The following is a 14,815-nucleotide window of genomic DNA, read 5'->3' as shown; positions in this document are numbered from 1 at the left end:
GAGATTTTTAAAAAAAACTGCATGTGTGGACTCTCCAGTCAAATCTGATTTAAACAAAACAAAACTGACTTTGTCCCAAAATAAGTTTTTAAAAGTGCTCTTTTCCCTAGAGGTCACTCTTCTACCACCATCTTTGCTGTTGCTGTTCTGCGATTTATGTTTTTCACAAGTCTCTGAGTGCCACGTGTCCTCTTTGTAACATCTCTGATTTTATACAATAATAAATAAAATTAAAAAAAAAAAACATACAAGAGACTGAAAGAAAAATGGTTCATATAAACTATCAATTACTCAGGTCCAGGTGGTAGCTGTAATTTCTCCCACACTTTACAAAAAGCAGTTGTTGTTAAGGCAGGTTTGCCTGTCCAGTCAGCTTTCCTGAAGATATGCAACATTCCAGGTCTGTCTATGTCACTGCACATATGGACATGATTGTGTACTTTGTTTAAACCTGCCTCCTGTTATATATGGAACAGCAGGTGTGTCAAATATATAGAAACTGCAGCATTGTCCTTTTTAAACTCCATGCCGATTACCAGTTGTGTGGGGGTGACAGAGCTTCTGTCGGTTCCGGCTGTAATGAAATTACACTTCATTTTATTTCTTGAACTCCGCCTGTGCGGGCCTCACTCACGCGAACCTTCTCTCCAAAAATGTTGCACAACCTTGTCAGAGCGAGTTTTGACCTATTAGAGACACTGTAGCAGCTCGAGCACTACCTATCACTGCAATATCCTTCCGCCGAAGAATATAGTCTCGAGCAGTTTTAACATTTTATCGTTTTTCTAAAGACACGTTTGTACACAACAAGTAGTGTATTAAATAAAGTGTGATTCAAAGATTAAGTCAGCCAATTAAGACTGTATTGTCAGCCAAATCGGGCAGTGAGTTCGTCAGCGAAAATAGTCCGGCTCCATAAATGCGGTTGTATTCTCGCTCAGCGATCTTTCCATTCGCATGCTGAAGTTGGGAACGGATCATGTCTAGCGATTCTGCTGATTACAACAGGTAAAATAATACATTTGATCATTTTATTAGCTAATCCTCAATATTTATTACCGTTATGATTGGGAAGGTAATCTGCAGTCGGTGTGATAACAAATTAGTTAGTATGTAGCTAACAAGGCCCCAACCGCTGTTGAGGTGCTCTATTGCTAACCGTTAGCTTTGTGGCGCTAGCTGCTTGGCTATACACCGCAGTTCCAAACTACCGTTAAAAGCATTCCGGTTTAAATGTTTTATTTTATTTTTTTTCGTATGTAACATAAAACGCTAGGACCTGGTAGTATTTAGTATAACAGGTCTTTGCTGTCGTGGCCGGGGGGTTGTCCAAATTAGGAGCTGTTGGGCCAGGTTGTGTGTAGGCCTAGGCAGAAGCCACCGCTGGCAGTATAGGCCGAACTGTCCGACATATTGGCTAACGGTGAGCGACGCGGAGCTCCATGTTGAGGTACGGCGAACGTGTACAGATGTAATTTTACTATCGAGTTACGGGGAGCCACAGTGGGCGTAAGGGGCCGGTGTCAAACCGTTGGAGGTTACATAAGCGGCCATTTTATGAGGGGCTAGTAGCGGAGCCCTGCTCGTGCAATTTGACACGTGCGCTAAGTGAACCTCCAGACTGCAACTAGATCCTCAGGGCGTAACCCAGACTACGATGGACCAGCTCACTACACATCCAGCGTGATTTGTGTTAATTTCTCGACGTAACGGCGAAACACGGGTGTTCATTGTTGAGGTGACGATGTGAGTAACGAGCCTTCCCTTTATATGTCGCCTGGAAGAAACGACTGTTGTACCCTGTATTCAGGTTATCTTGTAAGATCACATTTTACCCTTTTCTTTATGTTAAAGTTGACCAGCATTTCATTTTCCACAGTTCAAGAGATAGAGACCATGCGGGGCCAGATGGAATGGAGCCTGATGGTGTCATCGAGGTAAGTACTGAGACGAGGAGGACATTGCTGCTGCTTTTATAGCTGAAAATACAGTGTAAGTGTATTACCAGAATACATTAATTCACCCATGTGCTATTCTTCCAATTCAGAGCAACTGGAACGAGATTACGGACAACTTTGATGATATGAACCTGAAGGAGACTCTTCTCAGGGGCATATATGCATATGGTTTTGAAAAACCATCTGCCATTCAACAGCGGGCCATCATCCCTTGCATCAAAGGTACACAAAACTTAAAAAAAAAAAAAAAAAAAAATTCTCAGAATCTGATTTTTGATATTCGAGTGAAATGATGGTCAACCATCTTTCGGGACTTACCCAAGACATGGGGATAACTTTGTTTTGTGCTGATCACTCCATACTGTGAAATTGTCACTTGGTAAATCAAAATTCTTTGTTTAGCCTAATGTTGGTACTTAAAATAATTTATTTCTCCCCTTACCATTAGGATATGATGTCATTGCTCAAGCCCAGTCTGGAACTGGCAAGACAGCCACGTTTGCCATCTCTATCTTGCAGCAGTTGGATATTGAGCAGAAGGAGACTCAGGCTCTGGTTTTGGCTCCCACCAGAGAGCTGGCTCAGCAGGTATGCTGTTCTTGAGGTCATGATAAACCTCAGCAGTACCTCAGACCTAAGCAGCGTACTGAGGACACTAATTCAGATACTAAGGTACTATCTTTTAAAGATTTGTTCAAATTCCCAAAATTTGAAGAGTATCTTCTTAGACTTGTGTAGTCTCTGTCCATGGCTACACTGGTCTAAAAGGTGAAATGCTTTCAAATTTTTTTTCTGTGGAAGACTGGGTGACATGATGGTATACCATCTTTCGGGACTGACTCTTGAAATGGAGAGTTCCTTTTACTGTACTGATCACTTTAAACAGTTATTCTACAGTTTGGAGTTTGCAAGTTGTGCCTGGCTACCTGTGCCACATTGTCCTGAATGAGATGTTTTGTTTTTGTTTTGTTTTTTTTGTTTTATAGATCCAGAAGGTAATTCTGGCTCTGGGTGACTACATGGGAGCAACCTGCCATGCCTGCATTGGAGGGACCAATCTCCGTAGTGAAATACAGAAGCTTCAGGCTGAGGCCCCTCACATAGTGGTGGGCACACCAGGACGTGTGTACGACATGCTGAACAGAAAGCACCTGTGTAAGTATTAAAGCTGCTGCTTACTGGAAACTTTGATTTGTGATTCACATGTTTGCTAACAAACATGACATTTCTCTGCAGCCCCAAAATGGATCAAAATGTTTGTTCTGGATGAAGCTGATGAGATGTTGAGTCGTGGCTTCAAGGATCAGATCTATGAGATCTTCCAGAAACTCAGCACAAACATTCAGGTAAGAAACTGACACATACCAGATGTGAGAAATAAGATGCCCTTCTGTATCAACAGAGGTCTGCTATAACTGTGTGATCCAGACTTTCTGTTTCATGCAGTGATGCTAGCAGATTATTACGCAGAAGGAGATTATTGTGCATTTCACTGAAAATGAGATGTAGTCGAACCTCTTTCTTAATGTTCATTGACTGCTATCTCAAGGTGAAGTGCCACAATTTGCATTTACTTTTGAAACACTGCACTATACTTCAGGTTGCTTCTTGGGTGGTGGTGTAACATGTAATGCTGCGTCTTCAGGTGGTCCTTCTCTCAGCCACTATGCCAGCAGATGTGTTGGAGGTAACTAAGAAGTTTATGCGAGATCCTGTTCGCATCTTGGTGAAAAAAGAAGAGCTTACACTTGAGGGTATCAAGCAGTTCTACATAAATGTGGAGCGAGAGGTAAGTTTTCTCATGAGCAGTATTTCAGCAGCTTATGGTTTTAGGATAATCCAGTACCACTGTGAATGTTTGAAGTTTCCTTCTCTCTAAAGCACCCTGCTGAAACTGCAGGAGTCAAGCCTCACAGGTTTGGCTCATGTGGCCATGTAAGCATGGGTACACCAGGGAAGGAGATCAAAAGCACAGTATTGAGAATGAGGCTAGGAAGGACCTCTTTCTTAATGTCCAGTTTCCTTAGTCTCGAGATCCTGTGTTACACACAAACTGCTCCTTATTTAACATGCACTTGAATAGATGTTAAAATAGCCTCACTGCAGGCTTGTACTGTGGCTTATGATAATGTTCAGTTGACAGGACTTTACATCCCGTAACCTCACATTTGTTTCCAGGAGTGGAAGCTGGACACTCTGTGTGATCTGTACGAAACTCTGACCATCACCCAGGCTGTGATCTTCCTCAACACCAGGAGAAAAGTCGACTGGTTGACTGAGAAGATGCATGCTAGAGACTTCACAGTCTCTGCTCTGGTATGACCTCTGCCTGCTTGACTTTTTTTTGGGGGGGGGGGGTCAGAGCAAGCAAATCACTTGTATTGGTACTAATGCTCTACATTTTCCACTCCCAGCATGGTGACATGGACCAGAAGGAGCGTGATGTGATTATGAGGGAGTTTAGGTCTGGCTCAAGCAGAGTATTGATCACCACTGATCTTCTGGTAAGTATGATATGTGTGAAGGGTCAAATGATGAACTAAGAAATTACAACCCAAAATGTTTTTAAATCCTGCGACAGTCCTGAAATGACCAAGCAGTCAAAACTTTTGGGAGATCAGGGCTCGTTCTCCACAATGGGTTCTTTTAACGTAGGAATCTGTTACTTATTCACGAGCGACATTAATAATACGCACAGTCTTCACAGTATTCATCAGTCTATCTGTTGGCCATGGAGTTTAATTGAAAATGCCCCCACTCCTCCCACAGGCTCGTGGAATTGATGTACAGCAGGTTTCCCTGGTCATTAACTATGACCTTCCCACAAACCGTGAGAACTACATTCATAGGTGAGTTGAGCCTCATTGGAATAACTTGCCCTGTTGTCTGCGTGATTCTAATGTGGCTCGTCTTTCCTCCACAGAATTGGTCGTGGTGGCCGTTTCGGCAGAAAAGGAGTTGCTATCAACTTCGTCACTGAGGAGGACAAGAGGATTCTTCGGGACATCGAGACATTTTACAATACAACCGTGGAGGAGATGCCTATGAATGTGGCCGACCTGATTTGAGCCCTGAGATTTTTCTTTTATTTTAAACGCAGTGATAGCGATTGTCCACTTGCATTGTGCTTATTATTCGAGGGGGAAAAACTTCTCAATGCTAAACCTTCGATCAGAATTTTGGTATGTGTTAAAAGCGAGGTGACTTCTTTGATGGTCCCTCTTGGACAGTTGTAGATTCTAACCTTGACAGTCGACTGGTTGGAGCTACAAAGCCATGGGGTCTGTAAGCATTAAGGTTCTTATCAGGTATTTCTTTCCATGTTCAATTAAGATGCGTGTATTCGATGTTCTCCACCATTTAGTAACTTACTTGTGGACTAAAAGGTATAAGTGCTGTATAAAGTCTGCAAATTATGTTATGCTAACATATGTGCGATGTATCGTGGGCCTGCTTAATATAGGCTTTCGTCATGTTATACTGTAGATTCACTTGCTTTTTGTTTTATCTTTTGTGAATGTGTTTAATTTAAATGTACTATATTTTTTATCCCACTTGCTATATATTGGAATTCCTCACTGGTTGGCCATATTTTGCTGACGTTGTTTTACCCTTACCAGAGTATATTGCTATTTCCCTTCCTCAACTACTTTTCAGATTTCCTCCTTCTCTCCTGGATTGTATGAATGTCTTAATAAACTTAAATTGCTCTAAGTGAACTTGTTTTAGTCTCATAGCATTGTAGTTTGTTTTTACAGTTATTAAAAGAACACCACTTTAAATGCAGCAGTTAAGGCTACATAGAACTAACACCTCTATTTGTTGGCGCAAGTGGTTGCACTTGCAAGAGAATCAGTGCCACAGCTCCACTTAGTGGTATGCCTGAAGCAAGAGGAGTCCCAACTTTTAAAATGGCTTAGTGTGCTCATACTTAAACCATACTGGAAATTAAAAATGTATTGAAAAAGTTGTGTGAAACTAGATTTATCCAAAAGTGTTCAAACACCAAATGGAGGAAAAAATCAATCGTTTTGTATTTAGTTTTAGAAAAGACTATATGCAGATGAGAAAATAATCAAAGTATTCCACTTTGCAAGATTAGTGCAGGTTTATGTGGAACAACTTGCTAGGTGGTGGGTTTTTTTCTTTTTTAAAACTTGCCACTTGTCCTGGGGCCTATTCCAGAAAGCAGGTTTTGCTAATAACTCCGAGTTCATTAACTCCCCGGGGTCTGCTGCTGTCTCAGTCACTAACACGGAGGTCGGTCAGTAAACTCAGTCTGAGCTGTTTCTCCACATTTTTATCTTCACGGGAAACTCAGAGTTGCCGATCTCAGAGTTGATCAAGTCAGAGTATGTTTTTAAACTCAGTTTGTTGAACATGCTTCCTGGAATAGGCCCCTGTACTCTAAATTGTAAAATATTGTATTTTTAAAATGCCATGCTATCAGAAATAAACACTAAGTGGCAGTATTTGTAAGGTATATGGCCTGATAGAAAAGAAAACATGACAGCCACAGCAGAGATGTCTCACTGAGTTACTGTTAAAGGTCAGAGTTCAGTCATAGTTTCATATTTAGCAGAAAACATTCAGAGCAGCTTTCCAGTAATGAATGTAAAGTTTTACCAGTAAAGGCAAACATGCTATAATAAATGGCTCAGCTTTATATGTTTTAAAATTCAGTGCATTTTGGGAGGATGAGGCATTTTAATTAAAGAATGCAGATCATATCGGGAAAATGAAGCCAATAAGAACAGATCCAGACTGGATGAGCTGGAAAGTAACTGGAGCCTGAACTGGATCTGGGCCTTATCACGTCTGAATCCGTGATCCCGATCCGTTTGGATCCTCCTGCTGCGGGGGTGGACTCGGACACGGTTTGTAGAGCCAATGATCACCGATTTTGGTGATTTTCAGTGGAAAATATGTGGAAATTCATACTTTGAATTTCAGACACCGTAACTTTCAAAATGACATCATTTAAGAAAGAGCTTTATTTGTCACATACATGCAGTGAGATTCATTCTCTGCATTTAACCCATCACACACACACGGAGTATGTAGTACACACAGCACAGCATGGAGCAGGGGGCAGCCAAGGGGCACCCGGAGAGCAACCTGGGGGGGTGGGCTTGCTCAGGGACCCACAGTGATGCCAGCCCGAGGATTTGAACCAGGGTCCTCTCAGTGATGAACCCTCTTCTTCTCCCCTAGGCCACCACTCCCCATTTAAATCCATTTAGTTCAGTTTTCAAGTCTTCAAATATTTCAGCCTCATCTTCACTCAAACATTCACATCATCTCTAAGATCTGGACATTTTTCCATCCAAAGTGTGTTCTGTGTCTGAAGCTTCATCCAGATCAGTGTGATGTAACAGTGATGCTACAGTAACTACAGTAAATGTTTCAGAGGAACTGACTGACAGTCTGACAGCTGCCTCATTATAAATCTGTGACATCATCGCTGTCTCTGTCCTTACAGCCTGTTGACGAGTGAACGACTGTAAAAGCTTCATATTACGTACAAAAATAACAAACTAACGACTAACTGGGATTTCAGTGCTGGTAGAAACATAAACGTCTGCAGATGAATTCACTCCTCTGATCGCTTTGCAGTGTCTTTAATGAGGAAATGAATGGGAGTGTCAGACAGGTGGTTCAGGTGCAGCAGGAGGGGAGGAGTCAGAGAGACACTCAGAGTTTGTTGGATAAAACCTGCCAGCGAGCAGGTTAGGGTCACAGAGTCTGTTACCCGGTAACTGACTCAGAGTTGGAGTTAGCGATCTTTCTGGAACTGAAAACCTGAGTTTCCCTCATTTTAGGGTTAATGAACTCTGAGTTATTAGCAAAACCTGCTTCCTGGAATAGGCCCCTGTTTAAGCACCACCAGTGCATTCTGGACTGTGTTTATGGAGGACACGATATAGAACTTTGACCACCGCATCTTTCATGTAGATTGTCCACCTCCCACCCTGAGACAGAGCAGGCCTTCTTAACAAGTTTGTGTAGTCATTTGGTCATTTCCATCCTGTTTCTGCTCCAGAGGGTCACAGCCTGAAAAGTGAGTTGTTGTACTTCCTCTGGAGTAATACAATAAAAGGTTTTTATAGCAGCATTTATTAACATACAGTACCAGTCAAATGAATGGATGAGTGTCCAAATTTTTTGAGTCGTACTGTATGCAGTAGTACTGCCCAACAAATAGACTTTCATTTGTTAAATGGGTGAAGTAAGAGAAGCTCCCAAAAGTCACAAACAATCATAGGTGTCTGTCAGAGGATGCTTTAGGCAACAATTTCCTGAATACAGGCAGGATCTGACGGCCTTCAGTCCATCAGTCCTCCAAACTCATTGTACATCCTCTATGACAATAAAGGCATTCTATTCTATTCTATCAGCAGAAGAAAAATCCTACTTATGCACTCAAGAGTTTCCGCTCATTCTTCAGTTACTCTCAGTCATGACATGAACATGTTCTATCAAACTGTATTTGCATTTGTCTTATCTTGTTAATGCATGCTTTATGTTTTCATTATTTGAAATCCAGACAAAGGTTTAGCCGCATCAGTACAAACAGTTCTATGATGCGTTTAATGTGGCATGGTGACAGAAAATAACCATTAAAAACAGATATTTGAAATACACCGTATCTGATTATCATCCTGTTCCAGCAATACATTTGTCATTGTGGTTTTGCTTTATATGTGCTAGCTTCACCATTACTTCACACTGATGGCTGAAACACTGTTTAGCATTCTAGCACACATGCCCCCGTGGGGCCCATGTGTGCCCAGCACCAGTGTGAAATGTAGGGCACATCTGCACCCTGCACTTTGGGGCCCAGGAAAAGACAATGCAGTGGAGCCTTTCTGCGTCAGGAAAAGACAAAGACTCTGTTTTGCATACACCATTAGGTTCATAGGTTTGTGGACAATGACACTTCCTCTGTACACTACCACAGTGGATTTTAGACCAAACAATCAATTTAGCTTTAATTCAAAAATGTTTAAAAAAGTATCACATTAACTGTTTAAGAATTACATCCATTTTTAAACATGGCTCTTCATTTTCAGATGCTCAAAATTATTGGACAAATTAACATAATTTTAAATATAAGGATCATTTTAAGGAACATTTTTTGCAGTCAGTGACTGCCTGAAGTCTAGAATCCATAAACATCATCAAATCCCGTTTCTTCCCTTTCTGCCCCTTTGTTTCAGAACTGTTCGCGCTCTTTAAGACATTTTCTGGTGACGTCTAATCTCTCCTTCCTGTATCTCAGTGTAACCACTGTCTCTTAAATATAAACCTTGATAATGACATACCTACTTCCTTGAGAGTTTTTTTTTTTTTTTGACTTGGGTAGATGTTATGAAGTTATTTTTCTTAACCATGGAAACAGTTCTGCTGTCATATACTTCAGTTGTCTTCTGTGCACATTCTGTCCTAACTTACCTGTACTCACATCTCCTTGGGCCTCATATTTAAGCTATAAAAAGCTATAAAATACATATTCAACACTTTGGATCAACTTCAGATCTACTTCATTTTTCATGGAGTGAGGGAGGAGACAGTTGCCCAATTATTTTTGAACCTTTTAAAATGGAGGACTCTATAAAAACATCTGTAATTCCTAAAAAATTACTGTAATACTTTTGTTAATCCCCTTTAATTAAAGCTGAAAGTCTGCACTTCGGTCACCTATTGAGCAGACAGTTTACATGAGAGGGTGACAGAGTCACACCTGATGTGCGATTCAACGCATTCAAATTCTCAACAGGGCAAAACAAGCCTTAGGTCACCTGGAAACCTCCCAGTGCTCCCAGTGCCCTGCCCACCAGTGAAAGCGCTCACTGCATGTTGTAAAGCTAGTCTTTCAATGCAGTCCTTTCATAAAAGTACACTAGAATATTACATGAAACTCTCCCACTAACAGATATAACGACTGCCAAATTACAGAAAAACTGGACAGAAAATCTTATGGAGGGATGAATCCACATTCAATTTTTTTTTTCTTTTTGGTTCACATTGTCCAACAGTGAGTGTCTACAGCCATCTGTACAACACAGTGGAGGCTCCATCATGGTTTGGGGCTGCATTTCAGCCAGTGGTGTTGGAGATCTTGACAAAATGGAATTATGAACACAGAAGAGTGTGCAGATGTTGATCCACCATGCAGTAAAAGCTATTGCAGGAGTACAAACTGGTTTTGGCTTATATACTGTATGTTTCCATGTATGTTTGCAGATTTTAATAAATCACTGCACTTGCTTCCCATTTTCCTAGCAAAATATAGAACACTCACTAGACTTTGGCACAGTACTGTGTGTGTGTGTGTGAGAGAGAGAGAGAGAGAGAGAGACTGCACAAGAGGAAACAGCTGGACTGTACTTGGGTTTTTGGTAATCAAATATAAACAAATGTGATGATATGCAAATTAGTTGGCCTTTAAGGCAGTGACTGGAATTTTGTTAGGGATCTTTGTAGTCATGCTGCTAGATCAGTTTGTTTGTGTGTTTGAGCTTTGGGTGGGGTGAGATGAGGGAGACAGGACAAAAGACACACTGTGGAAGAGAGAGAGATTAATAATAACTAATGATTAAATGCTGAGTGGGGTATAAACAGAGTGAAAAGAGGTGAGCGAAGTATCCTAGGAACCACAAGTAAGCCAGCAGTCTGAGAGCGAAGTGCTCTGTTGGGGTGATAAGGTACTTTGAGGCCTTTAAGATAAGATGGGGCCTGATAATAATGAATTACAATAGTCCACCCTAGAAGTAATAAATGCATGAATTAGCTTTTCAGCATCAATATGAGACAGGACGTTTCTCATTTTAGAAATATTGCACAAATGCAAAAAAGCGGTCCTACATATTTGTTTAATATGTGCATGAAGGACATATCCTGGTCAAAAATGACTCCAAGATTTCTCACAGTGTTACTGGAGGCCAGAGTAATGCCATCCAGAGTAAGTATCTGAATTTAGAAGCAGGAAATTAGAGGTCATCCATGCCTTTATGCCTTTAAGACATTCCTGCAGTTTAACTAATTGATGTGTGTCATCTGGCTTCATGGATCGATCAAGCTGGGTACCTCATAATAATGAAGGAATTATATCCTTAAACTTAGTTACAGCACTTTCAGAAAGACTTCTACTGTTATTCCCCACTGATGTGTAATCTATTATTGTAAATTTAAATGATATTAAGAAATGATCAGACAGGAGGGGGTTTTCAGGGAATACTTTTAAGTCTTCAGTTTCTACGCCATATGTCAGAACAAGAGCCAGAGTTTGAAAGAAGCCAAACAAATCTAATAATAGATTAAATGCAGTGTGTGGTGTCGTTTTCAGCATCTACACGGATGTTAAAATCCATCCATCCATTCTCTTCCACTTATCCGGGGCCGGGTCGCGGGGGGCAGGAGCCTAAGCAGAGAAATCCAGGTTTGTTAATGTTGATGTTAAAATCACCCACAAGAATAATTTTATCTGAACTGAGCAGATTAAAAAAAAGATAAAAAATCAGATAAAAAAGTCTGAGAAATCAGACAGAAACTGAATCTGTGCAAGAGCTGCCATGAGTTCAGGCAGAACTATTAAACCGCCTGTATATCTCGTCCATTTTTTTGTCATGTAAACAAGTTTTCTTTCAACTCTCTTACTTGTTGCATCCCAGTTTTACAGAGGTCTGTAAGAACAGATGTGATTGCTGCTGCCATAAGGACCCAGTACGGCTGTACGGCCCCCGAATGCTTCTGTTCATCAGCTTTTATACAGTTTACATATCATGTAAACTGTGTTCCTTTTCTGGTACTTTCTGCACATAGTGACCGTTAACACATTTCTCAGTAACATTTCATACATGGTATCATTATTCTTAGCAAACTGAGATTAAGCCTCGGTGTCAAATCAGTTATTTACAGCTCTCTCTCAGCTTTCAGCTAACTTCCTCTTCTCTATGTACCATTTACAAAAATAGTTTCTAGCAACTGCTGACTTCTCAGTACACTAGTCAGAAGCAAACTACATATTTTCTTTCTTAGTATTGAAGGATTACTGTAACAATGATTATACTGTAATACAATTAACTGTAAAAGGTTAAACATGTGATTAACATAAAAGATTAATACTTTAGCTACATTTTCCTATCAAGAAGGGTCACATTACTTCAGGTCCATGGTAGGATTGCTAAAGCAGAACACCATGGCAGACTCTCAACACACAAGGATGAGCCATGGGTCTGCTGTCTATTCGTTCTCTGTTAAAGTACATACACACTCTTTAAAGTGCATACCTATGACATTCAGGGTAATGTGTATGTGCAGGATGTCCTTCTTAACTGAAGTGAAAATGATCATTTTCTGATTTCCTGGGTTAAAAGATGTAAGATAAATGAACTGCTTTTCACTTAAAATAGGTATTCCTCATTATAAAGCTGCACTGAATATTGCAGTTATTCACAATGTGTATTACGTTGGTATATTTTGCAGTATCATATTCATTTAAATAAGCCAGTAATTTTGCTTACTTGTAAAATCCTAATAAATTTTACAGTGTTTTTATTTTTAAGAGGATATTAGATTGATATGTATGATGTGTTGTGGAATACTGAATTGAAATATAATAATTTTGTGTTATTCATGAAAACCTGGACTTCAGTAGCTGAAGTGCTTAGTTTGCAGGATTGTGATAAAGCACTATGTGGGACTGGTGCAGAGGAGCAGGCTGTGTTTGCATGCTCTCCCCGTGTTTGCATGGGTTTTCTCCGGGTACTCCAGCTTCCTCCCACAGTCTATAGGCAGTTAGTGGGATTAGGAAAATTGGTGATTTCAAATTGCCCATAGGTGTGATTGTGAGTGTGAATGGTTGTCTGTCTCTCTGTGTTAGCCCTGTGACAGGCTGGCGTCCTATCCAGGGCATACCCTGCCTCTCGCCTTATGATAGCTGGAAAAGGCTGCAGGGCCCCTGAAGCTGAAAAATGAACCATCAACACTGAAATACTTGAAGTAAAAGAAAGTTTTTGATACTGAAAAAAAAAAAAAAAAAAAAAAACTAAAAAAAGTTGCTCTGAAAGATAACATACAAACATCAAAAAATCATAGTTTAATTTGCTAACAATCTTTTTTTTCTTTCTTTTTTTTAATAGCTTACTTTTTCTGGGTTCCTCTGTCACTCTTCTGACGTGAATGGGAGAGGTTCGTGGGCGGGGCTAGAGAGAGACCTGTAATTTGCATATAATTTGCATCCCGCGCTGCTTGTCAAGCCCACCCTAAACCTGAATCTGTGCAATGGCTTCCATGAGTTCAGGCGGAAGCACTAAACCGCATGTAAATCCCCGTTATTGGGCCATTTCTTGTCATGTAAAACCCGACTGGATTTAAAAAGTTTTCTTTCAGCTCGCTCACATTTTAGTTTTGCAGAGGTCTGTAAGAGCACGAGCTATTGTTGACTAATTTATGTGAGCTAGCTGACTTTCCTGTGACGCTCCCCCTTCCCCTTACAGGCCGGTGTGACTGCTGCTGCCACAACGTCTGATGCTACAACAAAATATTCAGCAATCAAACACAAAAGCCTGTACGCCATTCATTGTGTATGAATATTTAGTGAAGAGGGGTTTTACCGGCACTCCCTGCTGCTGAAGAGTTGGAGCTGAGCCAAGCAGGTTTCACCTTCACAGATGATATGAATCATACAGTGGAAAGAAAAGAATACTTTATGGTAAAATTATAGTACAAATGCATGGGATTGTGGTTAATTATTTTAGGTAAATTAAATTTTTATTGAAGAATATCCAAGGACGGGAGGCTGTTGTACAAGATTACAGGTCCACATCAGTGCATTTACATACATAATGTCTATTTTGATAATACTAAGAAATTTAAATGACAAACTCTTTATGTAGTTGTCTGCATGCAACAGGTGTTCCTGGTAAAAGAAAACTGGTTGCGAGTCCACCTGATGTTGATGGTCATACAGGCAGATTCACTCAGTGTTTGCAGTGCTGGGAGAACCCTGAGCTAACTCCACTGCCATCAGATGCAGCTGAATTTATAACGATGCCAAAGGCAGCGTGCTAAGACTGCAAAAAGACCGTACATCTGCATACACACTGAGGGTTGTACAGAGACTCAGTCTACAATGATGACGACAATGAGGTAAATTCATACATGATTGAATATGTTCTTAAATAAAATAGTATAAATTGTTAGACTTGGAAATTTAGTCTAACAAGTGACAAGTAACAAGTACTGCTACACTGTTTTGTAGGTGTTAATACATAATGTCTATTAAAATATTTGTGTGAATACTAACATATACTGTAGAGAGGCCTTGGTGAGTGTTCAGTTTTTATGGCTACTACGGCCGCTGTAATCTACGTACGTCATGTGTAAGTCATAACAGAACAATCTAGATAGACATTTTTCATACATCCACCAAAATAAACATGCAAACATGCAAGATGACGGATTAAATCTCAGTTTTGGTGAACAAAGATGGGAAGCAAAGCTGAAATTATGCACATTAATGATTAATTGTTTCCTACAGAATACATGGAGCATCACTACTATCGCTTCTTTTCAATACATTCTTGTGTACCTTTATTGCCAGCTAGTATTTTATATTTACTAGTGAAAAGTGCTGGAAAAAAAAACCTCGTATTCTCAAAAAGTGAACTGCTATTATTCAGAAGCGTCAGGCAGGATACTTGACATTTAAAAACATTTCAACAGACAGTATTAACTTATGACCTTCATGTATTCTATGGGTATAAGGCACATTTACATACACTATACACCTGATAGGTTTGTGGCTTTTATCCACGTCCACTGGGAACCTTTGACAGAGTATTTTCTTCTAG

General features: G+C 40.2%; 1 protein-coding gene and 4 non-coding genes across 5 annotated transcripts; all 5 read left to right on the top strand.

The window, feature by feature from the left end:
- The first annotated feature begins 905 nt into the window (after positions 1–905).
- On the top strand, positions 906–5,677 carry eif4a2 (eukaryotic translation initiation factor 4A2). Its single transcript, XM_030752724.1, has 11 exons — positions 906–1,008; positions 1,880–1,937; positions 2,048–2,180; positions 2,407–2,546; positions 2,945–3,113; positions 3,195–3,304; positions 3,604–3,747; positions 4,137–4,274; positions 4,373–4,462; positions 4,728–4,807; positions 4,882–5,677. Exons 1-11 carry the CDS (start codon positions 980–982, stop codon positions 5,024–5,026), a joined length of 1,236 nt encoding a protein of 411 aa, XP_030608584.1. The 5' UTR covers positions 906–979; the 3' UTR covers positions 5,027–5,677.
- LOC115796527 (small nucleolar RNA SNORD2) lies at positions 2,241–2,315 on the top strand. The gene has a single exon (XR_004021318.1). It is a non-coding gene; the product is annotated as a small nucleolar RNA SNORD2 (small nucleolar RNA).
- LOC115796526 (small nucleolar RNA SNORD2) lies at positions 2,763–2,837 on the top strand. Its single transcript, XR_004021317.1, has one exon. It is a non-coding gene; the product is annotated as a small nucleolar RNA SNORD2 (small nucleolar RNA).
- Positions 3,344–3,523, top strand: LOC115796525 (small nucleolar RNA SNORA81). Its single transcript, XR_004021316.1, has one exon. It is a non-coding gene; the product is annotated as a small nucleolar RNA SNORA81 (small nucleolar RNA).
- On the top strand, positions 3,825–4,008 carry LOC115796524 (small nucleolar RNA SNORA81). Its single transcript, XR_004021315.1, has one exon. It is a non-coding gene; the product is annotated as a small nucleolar RNA SNORA81 (small nucleolar RNA).
- Positions 5,678–14,815: the final 9,138 nt, after the last annotated feature.

The sequence above is a fragment of the Archocentrus centrarchus genome, chromosome 17, assembly GCF_007364275.1.
Source record: "Archocentrus centrarchus isolate MPI-CPG fArcCen1 chromosome 17, fArcCen1, whole genome shotgun sequence".
Classification (NCBI taxonomy): domain Eukaryota; kingdom Metazoa; phylum Chordata; class Actinopteri; order Cichliformes; family Cichlidae; genus Archocentrus; species Archocentrus centrarchus.
This window is presented reverse-complemented; position numbering and strand designations above follow the sequence as displayed.

Excerpts from the sequence above, each read along its gene's own strand:
- eif4a2 (XM_030752724.1), top strand. The coding sequence starts at position 980 with ATGTCTAGCGATTCTGCTGATTACAACAG. Across the intron at positions 1,938-2,047 it reads AGCCTGATGGTGTCATCGAG|AGCAACTGGAACGAGATTAC; the intron begins GTAAGTACTGAG and ends CTTCCAATTCAG. Across the intron at positions 3,305-3,603 it reads AACTCAGCACAAACATTCAG|GTGGTCCTTCTCTCAGCCAC; the intron begins GTAAGAAACTGA and ends CTGCGTCTTCAG.